This window comes from Myotis myotis, unplaced genomic scaffold (genome assembly GCF_014108235.1).
Source record: "Myotis myotis isolate mMyoMyo1 unplaced genomic scaffold, mMyoMyo1.p scaffold_m19_p_6, whole genome shotgun sequence".
Taxonomy (NCBI): Eukaryota; Metazoa; Chordata; class Mammalia; order Chiroptera; family Vespertilionidae; genus Myotis; species Myotis myotis.
The window spans coordinates 78,449,958-78,461,741 of NW_023416368.1; the positions used below are offsets into that span (position 1 = coordinate 78,449,958).

The 11,784-nt window shown below is 60.6% G+C and overlaps 1 protein-coding gene across 1 annotated transcript; it reads right to left on the reverse strand.

Annotated features, from left to right (window-relative positions):
- Positions 1-235: 235 nt before the first annotated feature.
- Positions 236-9,623, reverse strand: MEX3D (mex-3 RNA binding family member D). Its single transcript, XM_036312676.1, has 2 exons — positions 8,801-9,623; positions 236-2,516 (listed from the first exon to the last, which is right to left on the reverse strand). Exons 1-2 carry the CDS (start codon positions 9,390-9,392, stop codon positions 1,138-1,140), a joined length of 1,971 nt encoding a protein of 656 aa, XP_036168569.1. The 5' UTR covers positions 9,393-9,623; the 3' UTR covers positions 236-1,137.
- Positions 9,624-11,784: the final 2,161 nt, after the last annotated feature.

An 11,784-nucleotide genomic window follows, 5' to 3' on the forward strand; every position in this document is an offset into this window, starting at 1 on the left:
CGGCCATAACTGACCCCACGGTTGGCCAGCCCCAGTCTCAGGGAAGGGGGCCTGGCAGGACCAACAGATCTCATGGTCTTGTCTGGAACAGGCAGAGCCTGGCTTGCAGTAGAACCTGGAATAAGGGTGCCCCAAATTCCTTTATCCAGAAGATGGAAGGTGAGGAGCTGTGTCTGAGGGTCCCTCCCACAACCCAACCTCTCCACGCCCACCGGCCCCACACCACGCCAAGGGCTCGCACGTCATAAAAAGACTTTATTAAGAAGGCTTTGGAGTCAAAAAATAAAACTCTTGATACAATTTTCTGAACCCTTAAGTCAGCTCAGCAAATATATAATCAGTAATTTAGCTGCGTAAGATTAAAGGTCCGTTACTTTAAAATAAAATATATTTTAGTTCTTAAAATTTATTCCATAAAGTACATACATATTTCCCTATAAATTTGCTACATATACACAAGAGGTAAAAAGTAAAAGTAAAAAAAAAAAAAAAAAAAACAATTTAAAAAAATTTAAAAACGGACAACATAAACCACAGCAGAAGAGGATTAATAATTAAAAATAAAAAAGTTAGAAATTTCTGGTTGGGATGCCCCTGTGCCCCTCCCCCCGCCCCCCTCCGGCCTTCCTGGGGCTGACCTACAAAAGGGTGACCAGTTAGCCCCAAAAAGGGAGTGAAAAGGTAGTAAAAATGTCACCATCCTCCCGGTGGAACTTTCTGCAGAGGCTGCCACCCTGTAAAAACAACACTGTCGGATCAGAAATCCACTTCATAGAAAAGGAGGGCAACTGATGGCTGTAAAAACTTTTTTTCTTTAAAAAGATCACCCTGGGGGTGTAGGTGTGTGTGTGTGTCTCAAATAAAAAGTGCAACAGACCTTTTCTCTCTGGTTTATTTTAACCTGTCAACTCAATACTGTTATTTGTTAAGAACTGAGGTGCCACTGGGCTGCCGGGTCACTGTCTCCATGCCTGGGACCGGAGTTAAAGCTCATCTGTAAACACTGGCCACACTGCCCCTGCCCGCCCCCGGCCTGCCCCTCCACCCCTGCCCTCCTCTCTCCTCCCCCAGCCCGGCCCAGAGCACGTGCCCACTCCAGGGGCCTCAGGGTGGCCCCGCGGCCGCGGGAGCGACTCGTTAGGAAAAGATATGAATGGCCTGCGTGGCGGGCGTGCGGCAGGCGGGGCACTCGGGCTCGCTCTTGCCGCAGATGCGCACAGCGCAGTCCATGCAGAAGAGGTTGTGGCCGCAGGGCACCAGCGCGGCCATCACCTCGCCTTCCGCACACACCACGCACTCCCGCACCAGGGCCGGGCCGGGGGCGGCGGCGGCCACGGGCACCCCGGGCCCGGAGGTCGCGGCGGCTGAGGGCTTGCGGCTGATCTCGGAGGCGCTGGAGTCCAGGGGGGAGCATGTGGAGGCTGAGGAGCTGCTGGGCAGCGAGGTGGCCGTGGAGAAGCTGCTGCTGCTCGAGAAAGATGACAGGGAGCCCTGCGGGGGCCGCCAGGGCAGGGCGCCCACCGGGTCGGGGGGGCCGCGGCGGGCCAGCGGGAGCTCCAGGCCCAGGCCCCCCGGTTCCGGCAGCGTCGGGGAGTGTCGCGGGGTACCAGCCCCGCTGCTGCGCCGGACACCGGGGGCCGGTGGTGCCGGGGCCCCGTTGACGAAGGCCGGCACGGGCGCAGCGCGCTCAAAGGGGGCCCAGATGGTGGCTGCTGCGGGCACGGTCAGGTCCAGCGCCAGGAAGTCGAAGCCGAAGTCACAGTCCTCGGGGGCAGGTGGCCCAGTCGGGGCTCCAGGGCCGTCCCCGCCGAAGGTGAAGCCCCCGTTGCCTGAGCCGCCATAGGGGCTGGCGGGGCCCGTGTCCGGCACTGGCGGTCCTCCGCGGCTGCTGGGGTAGAAGGCCTCGGGGCCCCCTGGGGCGCCCAGGGTACTGTCCCCCCGGAGGCTGGCGCTAGGCAGGGTGGGCCGCCGCCCGGGGTTGGGGGCCTTGGCCCAGAGGCCTGCAGCGGCTCCGAGCAGGTCCAGGCAGACGTCGGTGCCGTTGGCGTGGAAGTCGCTGTCCGGGCCGGCGTCGGTGAAGGCGCCGGTGCGCAGCGTGATGTGCGCCTCGATCTCCTCCCGGGCCCGGTCCACGTTCTCGGGCATGCCCGTGACCGCGAACACCGGCTCCTTGTCCCGCCCGGGCGTCACGATGTATGTGTGCGTCCGCTGCTGGATGCGCTTGATGGTGGCGCCTTTGGGCCCCACGACCAGCCCCACCACGCGGTAGGGCACGCGCACCTGGATGGTGGTCTGTCCCGGCAGGTTGGGTGGGCCCTGCGCGGTGCCGGGCAGCCCACCGGCCTTGCTGCGGGTCGCACGGATCACCGAGAAGTGCTCCGCCGCAGACAGGATCTCGCGTTTGGCCATCTCCACGTCCTCCTGGCGGCCAGTTACGATGAAGACGGGCTCCTCCCCACGCACCGGCGTCTTGATGTATGTGTTCGTCTTGGCCCGCAGAGCCTTGATTTTGCACCCTGGGTTGGGGGGGAGGGGAACATGGTGAGGACCGGGACCCCTCCCCAGGTCAGCCTGTCTGGGGCACCAAGCTGGAGGGGCCAGGCCAGCTGGGAGCCTCCATTTGGGGGCTGTACCCCCGTGGCATTTTGTCATCTCCGACATACCGCATCCTACCCTGGGACCTGGGACCTTAGTTTCTCCTCTGGTCATGCGAGGGACCCCAGGGGCCCTGGCACAGGTGCAACACGCTGGGTGCCTCTGGGGTTGGCAAAAAAGCAAGAAGGCAAGGACTCTGTTGTGGGCTGAATAGTGTCCCCTAAAATTCATGTCCATCCAGAACATGAGAATGGCTTACTTGAAAATGGGGCATCTACAAGTGTAACTAGTTAAGATGAGGTCACCATAGGGTAGAGTGGCCCTGAATGCAAGTGGGACACACAGAATCAGCCATGTGACAAGGCAGGCGTTGCAGTGACGTGGCTACAAGCCAAGGGACACCAAGCACTGCTGGCAGCCACCAGAGGCTGGGAGAGAGAGCGCATGGGACAGACTGTCCCCTAGGGCCTCTGGAGGGCGCACACCCCTGCCAACACCTTGATTTCAGATTTCCAGCCTCCAGAACAAAACCGAGAGAATTTCTATTGTTTCAAGCTATTCAGTTGATTATGTCAGCCCTAGGCTATGAGTGCAGATCCTCTGGCATCACCCCTATCTGACAGGTGTGGAAACTGAGGCTCAAATTGTGTAAGCTGCCTACGATTTTCTTCTAACCAAGTGACCCTTCAGCCCCATGCAGGTGAGATGAGGCCTCAGCCTAATGTAGACTCCTAGGCCTGAACTCAGGACACCTCCCGAGGTCCTGAGGGGCCTGGCCTCTGAGGGAAGCTCAGGGACTTGGGAACATGACACTGTGCTTCATCCTGCTGGGCTGGGCTCCCACCCTGTGGAGGGGCAGGGGCAGCTGATCAGGGTCCCTGACACCCACGCCTCCAAGGCCTTCTGAGACATCGTGGGTCCAGGCCAAGGAATCTGGAAGACCGCCCCCCGCACCCCCCCCCCCCCCCAACCTCAGGGGAGGCTAGAGGGACACAGTGATATTGTGTCAATACAGAGGTGGCATTGAGAGGAGTAACAGTGTTGCTAGCTTCACAACATTGAAAGACACAAAATTAGCAGAATCATGCCCTGGCCCTGTTCCTAAATGGTTAGAGCCTGACCAACACACCAGAGGGTCACGGTCGCTTCCCTTCAAGGGCACGTACCTGAGTTGTAGGTTTGATCCCACCAATGGGTAGCAACCAATGGATGTCTCTCTCTCACATTGATGTTTCTCTCTCTCCGCCCCTCTCTTCCACTCTCTCTGGAGTTAGCTGGAAAAAGTATCCTTGGGTGAGGATTAACAAAAGAAAAAAAAAGAAAGAAAAAAAATGTTAGCAGGATCAGCATGTCTGCCCAGAAAGAAAACGAGGAGATGGTGCCTAGGCCAGGAGACCGCTCACTGCAGAGGTGGCAGGGGGCATCCAGGGGCAGCCTGACCCTAATCTCAAGAAGACAGTAGCTCCCCAACCAGGGCCTTGAGCAAAAGCAGGGCAGGTGAATTGGGGTCAGAAATCTCCGAGGGAGGGGCTGCGTTCCTACCACCTCCATGCCCCACCTCCTGGGTCCTTAGTCACCCCCCCCCCCCCACCAAAGCTGTGTTGTCTCAAAGGCATTCTCTTTGGCCCCCCCAAACCCACCCTGACCTGTGGATGCTCCAAACCTGCCCTGATGGTCCGTCCCCTCCCTACCTGGCAAACTCCCTCTGCCTTGGCCATGCTGTCCCCCACACAAAACAGTTTCCTCGCCATCCTCACCCCCAGTCCTGGCCCTTCTTTGCATCACATTGCAGCCTGGTACTCCCTCCTCCCGGAAGCCCAACATGACTGGGCCAGGAGAAAGGGGGGACTGGGCCATGAACTTCCAGAGTTCCTCCTGCCACCATGTCTGACTTTCAGAACTTCCGGAAGCCAGGGGACTATGCTCTAACTCAGTGGTTCTCAACCTTCCTAACGCCGCGACCCTGTAATACAGCTCCTCATGTTGTGGTGACCCCCAACCATGAAATTATTTTCGTTGCTCCTTCATAACTGTAATTTTGCTACTGTTATGAATCGTAATGTAAATATCTGATATGCAGGATGTATTTTCATTGTTACAAATTGAACATAATTAAAGCATAGTGATTAATCACAAAAACAATATGTAATTATATATGTGTTTTCCGATGGTCTTAGGCGACCCCTGTGAAAGGGTCATTCGACCCCAAAGGGGTCGCGACGCACAGGTTGAGAACCGCTGCTCTAAGGGCTAGTAAACTGGGGATTGCCCTGGGCCCTTGGGGGAACCTTCCTGTACCTCAATTCCCTCGCCCATAAAAGGAGGGCTGAAACACCTAGCCTCACAGATTTGGGGCTGGACCCAAAGGGCCATGGTCCCAGGCAGATGCCCTGCCCCTGAAACGTTTGTTTCTAGCAGAGCCACGTGAGGAGGGAATCTATTGAGGCCTGGAGAAAGGGGGGATTTGCCAAAGGAGAACCTCTCACCCCCAACCACTAGTGGATCTTCTGTACAGATGAATAAGTGGGCCTTGAACCCAAGCACAAGGCTGGAGAGATGAGTCCCTAAGGTGGGTGAGGGCAGGAGAGGGACCATGTAGCTTCCCCTTGGGTGGCCTGAGTGGAGCCCTTAGTGGCCAAGAGGCTCTACTTTACTGACTGCACTTCAGCTGTGACACCTGTTGGCCCCCAAACCCAACTCATGTGAAGACCGTGAGAGGGGGCAGAGCTTGGGAGGGTGGGATTGTCCAGTCGAGGAAATTGGGGATCCACAGTGATCCGGGACACACCCCCTACCCCAGTGGGGATGATAGAGTGCAGTAAGAGTGGATGGTGAGCCCTGGCTGGTGTTGCTCAATGGTTAGAGTGTCAGCCTGCACAATGAAGGGTCACAAGTTCGATCCCTGGCCCTGGCCTGCGGGAGGCAACGAATCTATGTATCTCTCTCAAAATGATGTTTCTCTCTCTCGCCCTCCCTCCAATTTAAAAAAAAAAAGCAATGGAAGAAATATTCTCCTTGGGTGAGAATTAACAACAAAAAGAGTGGGTGGTGTCAGGGGGCTGAGTCCCATGCCTGGGGAACTCTGGGGGCCACCACTGATAGGTGGGCACAGAATGAAATGCAGGTTCCTCAGCACTGCCCTCAGGATGCCAACTCAAGAGAACGGGGTGGGCTTGGGAATTGGAGATAGCCCTCGGGGCTGACACTGTCCTGCCTCAGGCCCTAGCAACCCTCCCCTCAAAGTGGGAAGGCTAGTAGATGAGGGCAGCCCTTTGCCTCCCATCACTCACATGACCCCCTTATGGGGTCCTGGCCATAGCCATGTGCTGGCACTCAGGGAACCAGGCCCCACAGGAGACCACAGGCTACACCTGTCCACAAAGCCTCAAGGTTATGAGGGGAGGGAGGACACGGGCGGAGGAGCACTCCCCCAGAGGAACAGCAGGGGCAGAGCTCCGGAAGCAGGACAGGGCTCGGACAAGTTCCCACAACCAGGCAAGGCCCAAGTGGCCTGCGGTCCTGGTGGGCCACGTCATAGCAGGGTGGTCTGGGGAGGAAGCTGGCTTGTCTGTGACACACGGACACGGGAAGCAGGGCTGGTCTATAATTGCCAACACAAGGAGCCCCCAACGCCAGCATGGGCACCTCTTTACTTCTATGCCCCACAGTGGATAGACAGGAACACCAAGGCATGGACCCCAACACCCTGCAGTGTCCTGGCTGCCAGAAAGGACACCTGATACCTGCAGGGATGGGGCCAGAGAACACAATGGGAGACCATTCCGGGCCACCATCCACAGCCTGACCTCAGAGATGGAAGAGACCTGAAGCCCTGCCTTCATCATCCTGCACAGACCCAACACAACCACGCCCAGCCCTGGTCAAGGCATGGGCACAGACTTGCCCTGCATACAGGACATGGATGGCAAGAAGGAGGGGGGGGGGGCATGGGCCCAAGGTCACCCCCATGGCCAGGGCACCAGCCTCCCAGGAAGCAGGGTAGGCAAAGCCAGTGAGATCAGGGTTCAAATCCCAGCCCAGCCTCGTCTCTCACAGTCTCTTCCTCCTGTGCCTTCTTGGGGAGGGGCAGCCCTGAATCTAGGAATTGACAGAAAAGGATGAGTAATTGAGGGCAGGCTGTGCCCCCTGCACTGGGGAGAGCCTGAGCAGTAAGGAGGGGCAGGCTTGGCATCCAGGGACCCACAGGGTAGAGAGTGGGGTGGGTGATGGGAGGAGGGAAGGGGTGGGGCTGGGGCAGTCTTTCAGGGTGTGCTTGAGAACTGGGTGGGAGAGGGTGGGAGCCGCAAATGGCTCTGGAGCTGGGGCAATGCAGCCTGTCCTAGTATTCAGGCTCCCTCCCTGGTACCCTGTACCCCATTTGTGGGGTGGTTACTGAGTGTCAGACTGGGGTTACAACCGGTGCCTTAAGAATCCACACAAAAACCCTGAGGGAGGTGCTGCCCCCCATTACAGAGAAGGGCTCTCATTTGCTCAGGGTCACAGGGCCTCCTCAGTCTACAGGACTCACTGTATTGCCTAGTCTTCTTTGTTGTCCACAACCACCAAGAATACAGGCTGGCACCCAACAACCGGGTGCCAAAAGCACCCCGGGAGGTTGGGTGGAGCCTGAGGCCCCAGGCTCACTCTGCCACACACTCAGCCTGCGGCTACAGTTCGAGTGCCCTCTGCCTGACTCCCGTCACCACCTGTAAGGCATAAGATGAGGCCTCTCCCTCAGGTGTCAGGACCGCATGTTCACACAAAACACACCCTCATGCTCCACTGCACAACAGATGAGCCTAGTGATTTTGGGCAAATGGTCCCCAGGCATCGGTATCCACACTTGCCCACCACACCTGCCCACCCGCAGGCTTCTGGACACTCAATGTGTAACTACCTGTTACATGTCCCAGTGCAGTTATGGGGGACAGGAGTGGGGAAGTGGGGGCCTATACAGGAAAGGTGGTGAAGCAGAACTGTGCGGCATGGGTCTAGCCATGTCTGAGCCCGAAGGCGGCAGGCAGGGTTCAGAAAGGAACCCTCTTCACTCCTGATGGTGGATCTCAGCACCACGCCTGGCACTCCTTGTGTCCACATGTGGAAAGGACAAATGAATGACCAGAGGGCTTGCTGGCCGAGCCACCCCACCCACTGGAGCCAGCAGAGGACCTGTCTAGAGCATCACTGTGGTCCTCTGCTTGTGGTGGTGGTGAGGGTGACAGGCCACCTTATAATTCAGGTCACCACCCACCCTTTTCTGGCTGCTGTTCCTAAGGGCCCAGAGGCTGGGACACCGCCCCCCCCCCCCCCCAGCCTGAGTGTCCTTTGGCCCTACCTAAAGCCCCGCCCAGGCCCCACCCCAAGTTCTAGAACCTGGCTGACCACAGGAGGCCAGCAGGGAGGGGGGAGGTGTGGGCAGGAAGGCAGGAGAAAGTTGAGGCCGGTGGGCAGGCAGCTAACAGGGTGGGTGGGTATGTGGGCACTGCCCACCACCCTCCGCCCACCCCGCAGCTCCAGGGCCAATGAGCGGCGGCCAGCCTGATGTCACCCTGCAAATCTGAGTCTGGCTCTCTAACAAAGAGAACAATGGGGCGGCCACAGGGAAGCTCGGCAATGCCACCGAGGGGACCCCTACATCCAGGGCCTGTCTCCCACCTGCCTGCTAGGCTACGGCCATGGGTTGGAGCCCCTTTTACAACGGGTCCTTCCACATACCCCCAAATTCCCGACGCACTGAGAGCAGGGTGGGACCCTGTCTCATCCTGTCCTGCCCCCACACCCCAGCAGGGTCCCCAGGCTGGCAAGCCCTGACGTACCCTTTGTGCGGCCAAACTTCTCTCATCACCCTAACGGAGCACCCCCCAACCCGAGTCGGCCCGCCCCATGCATGTTTTGAGGGGACCACCGAGCCGGGGCCCTGGTCCCCAGGACGGCACAGCCCAGGGCTCCGCAGCAGCGCTGCACCTTCCGCGCTGGAGGCGCCCAGACAAAGGCATCGGTGGGGAGGAGCGCGGGCTGCGCCCAAGTTTCTCTCGCGGGCCGAAGGCAGGACAAAGGCACAGGCACAGGCGGCCACTGAGGCCAAAGCCCACGCGGGGCGTGGCCTGTGTCTGGCTGGCGGCCGCGGGCTGGGCTGGGGCGGCCCCGGCCCCGGAGCAGCCGCGCGGAGACCCCCGGAACTGCGCCCCCGACGGCGGCCACTCACCCTGGCGACCCACGATCTCGGCGACGTGCTCGGAGCTGGGTACCGGCACGCACTCGGTCATGTTCACGCTCTTCTTGCGGCTGCCAATCACGCTCATCTGCTCGGCCAGCAGCGTCGGGGGGCCCAGCGCAGCGGGGTGGGCCGTGAAGCTCGCGAACACATCGGGCGGCGACGGCCGGGGCGGCGGGGGGCTGACGTCGGGCTCCAGGAGCGGCAGCGGGCCCGGGGCCACGGCCACCACGGGCGCGCCCGCCTCGGGCCCGTCGGGGGGCGTAGGCTCCACGGCGGCCCCACCGTCCGCGCCCCGCGCCGCCGCCGCCACGCCATCCCCGCTGCCCGCAGCTGCCCCCTCCTCGTCCTGGTCGCCCGCGCCCCCCAGCCCCAGCACCGAGAGCTGGTTCAGCGCGAGGCGCAGCGCGGCGGCCGCGTCGTCGGGCTCGGGTGGCGGCCGGGGCGCAGGAGCGGCCTCCTCGGCGGCCTCGGGTGCGGGCGGCGGCTGAGCACCTGGGCTGGGGTCCCCGCTGGCCGCCGCCCCAGGCCCGTTGCCGCCCGCGCCCCCGCTGCCGTCGGGCTGGCCGATGGAGCCGGACATGGCGCTAGCGCTCAGGCCCGCGCCCCTGCCTCTGGGCCGCCGGCCGCCCGCGCCGCCGCCGCCCGCGCCGCCGCCCTCCGCCTCTAAGAGCTCGGCCGCCGGCCGCCGGCATCCAGCGGCGGGGCGGGAGCGGCGGGGGCGCGGCGGCGCGGGGCTGCTCGGGGCCGCGGGAGGCGCGGCGGCGGCGCGACTCTGCTCGCTCTAGGCGGCGGCAGCGGCGGCGGGGATCTCGGCGGCGTCGGCGGCGGCGGCGGCGCGGACGCTCCTTCCCTCCCGCCCTCCCGCCGCCCTCCCTCCAGCCGCCCGCCCCGCCCCGGCCCCGCCCCCGTGACGCGCGTGCGGCCAACAATGGGGCTCCGGGCAGGGCGCACGCGCGGGGCGGGGCGGGGTGCGGTCACATGGGCGCCGGCCACCCTTGCCTGGGGCGCTCGGGCGGGTCCTGCGCGCCTGCAGGTGCGGGCGCTGCCGAAGGTAGGTGCCTGCGGCGCCCTGTTGCCGGAGAACCCGCCTTCCTTTGCCAGAGGACTCTGTGCCCCAAGGCACTGCACCCCTGTGCTCGCCCCAGGGCCGGGTCTCTATCCCCGAGACTCCTCGAGACCCGGCCTGCCTTCGGACTCCGGTCCCCAGTTCCTGCACGTACACGGCTCCCGTGGGCCCCTGGGGAGGTCAAGGGCACCCACATCCCCCAGACGGAGCGTACTGGAGCCCGAGATTGCGCCACGTGGGCGGTGCTTCCTGGTTTGGGCTGGTTTCCACTGGCCAGAGCCCTCGGAGGTGAAGATCCTCCCTCTTCTGGGATGCTGGGTGCCCTGTCCTGTGGGCTCCCAGAGGAGCCCAGCGTGCTCAGTTCCAAAGCTATCCTGTCCCCGCGGCCCTTCCTTCATTCTTTTTCCTTTGGAGCTGAAGGAGCCCTCCGATTTTCCCGTGCGGTTTCTCATGATAAATGGGCAGGGAGCTGAATGGACCCCGTGGAGTCGCCCGCCCAAGTCTAAACGGGGACCCTTCCTAAGTCCCTGGTTGGCTGTGGAACTTCAGGACAATTGCATGAGCTTTTCAGGTGGAAGAGGGGGCGAACTGATCCCTTTTGCCAGGCACTGGCCCCTACCCTAGTGTCCACCATGGCCATCCTCACCGATTTTAGGTCTGCCCTCCATCATGTAGCTCCTCAGCCAAAGCTGTCCACTGCTGAATCGTCCACCTCCAGTCACTTCTCTCCACCTGCCTCCCTGGCAGGTACCCCTCCCCCAGTTAAAGCCCTCACTCCGCCCTGGCCCATGTGGCTCAGCTGGAGCACCATCCAGTGCACCAAAGGGTCACAGGTTGTCAGGGCACATACCAGGATTTTGGGTTTGATCCTTGGGGTGTGAAGGGAGGCAACATTTGTTTCTCTCTCTCTCTCTCAAATCAATAAACATATCCTTGGGTGAGGATTGAAAAAAAAAACACAAAAAACAACTCCTCACTCCCCTACCTTGGTCCCTGTGCCTGACCCTTCCCCACCCTCACCCCCAGGCCACATCCAGCCCGTTCCTCTGGCTGGTACCAGATCTGAGCCGGCCCTGCTATTAATGCATGTTGAATAAGTGATCCGAGGAAGCTGGAGATCTAATCCCAGGGCTCAAATTGTTCCCTTGGACTCAGAGGCTATGAATGGTGTCCAGGTTCCAAGGTGGGGTAGAGAGGAGGAGGTTGCGTGGGGGTGTGTCTTCTGTGGTAGGCAAGTGGCCTCCAAAGACATTCATCTTCTTTGCAGGTGGGATTAGTGAAGGCCCCTGAGATAGGGGTGATCTTAGATTTCCCCGGAGAACCCAGTGCCATCACACCCTCAGAAGAGGGAGACAGGTGGGTCAGAGTCAAAGATGGAAGATGCTGAGTTACTGGCTGTTAAAATGAAGGGGCTACAGGCCAGAGATGTAACGCCTCTAGAAGCCGGAAAAGGCAAGAAACGATCCTCCATCAGTGCCTTTGGAAGGACCAGCCCTGCACACTTGGGTTTAGCCCCATGAAGCCCATGTCAGACTCCTGACCCCAGGATGAGTGTGTGTGAATTAAGCCACCAAGTTTATGGTGCTCTGTTCCAGCAGCCACAGGAGGCTCAAAGTGCGGAGGCATCCCAGGCAGGCTGAGCCGGGTGTGGGCGCAGGGTGGCTCAGAGAGCTCCTCTGCCTGCCTTGGGCTGGAAGAAGCCAGGCATATTATGATAGAGACAAGGGGTGGCTCAGGTCCCTGATGCAGATACCCCTAAACCAGGGGTCCTCAAACTACAGCCTGCGGGCCACATGCAGCCCACCGAAAACATTTATCCGGCCCGCCGGGTGTTTTTGCCGCCTCTGTGTGCATAGGAATTTGTTCATAGTTTTTAAACTATAGTCCGGCCCTCCAACGGTCTGAG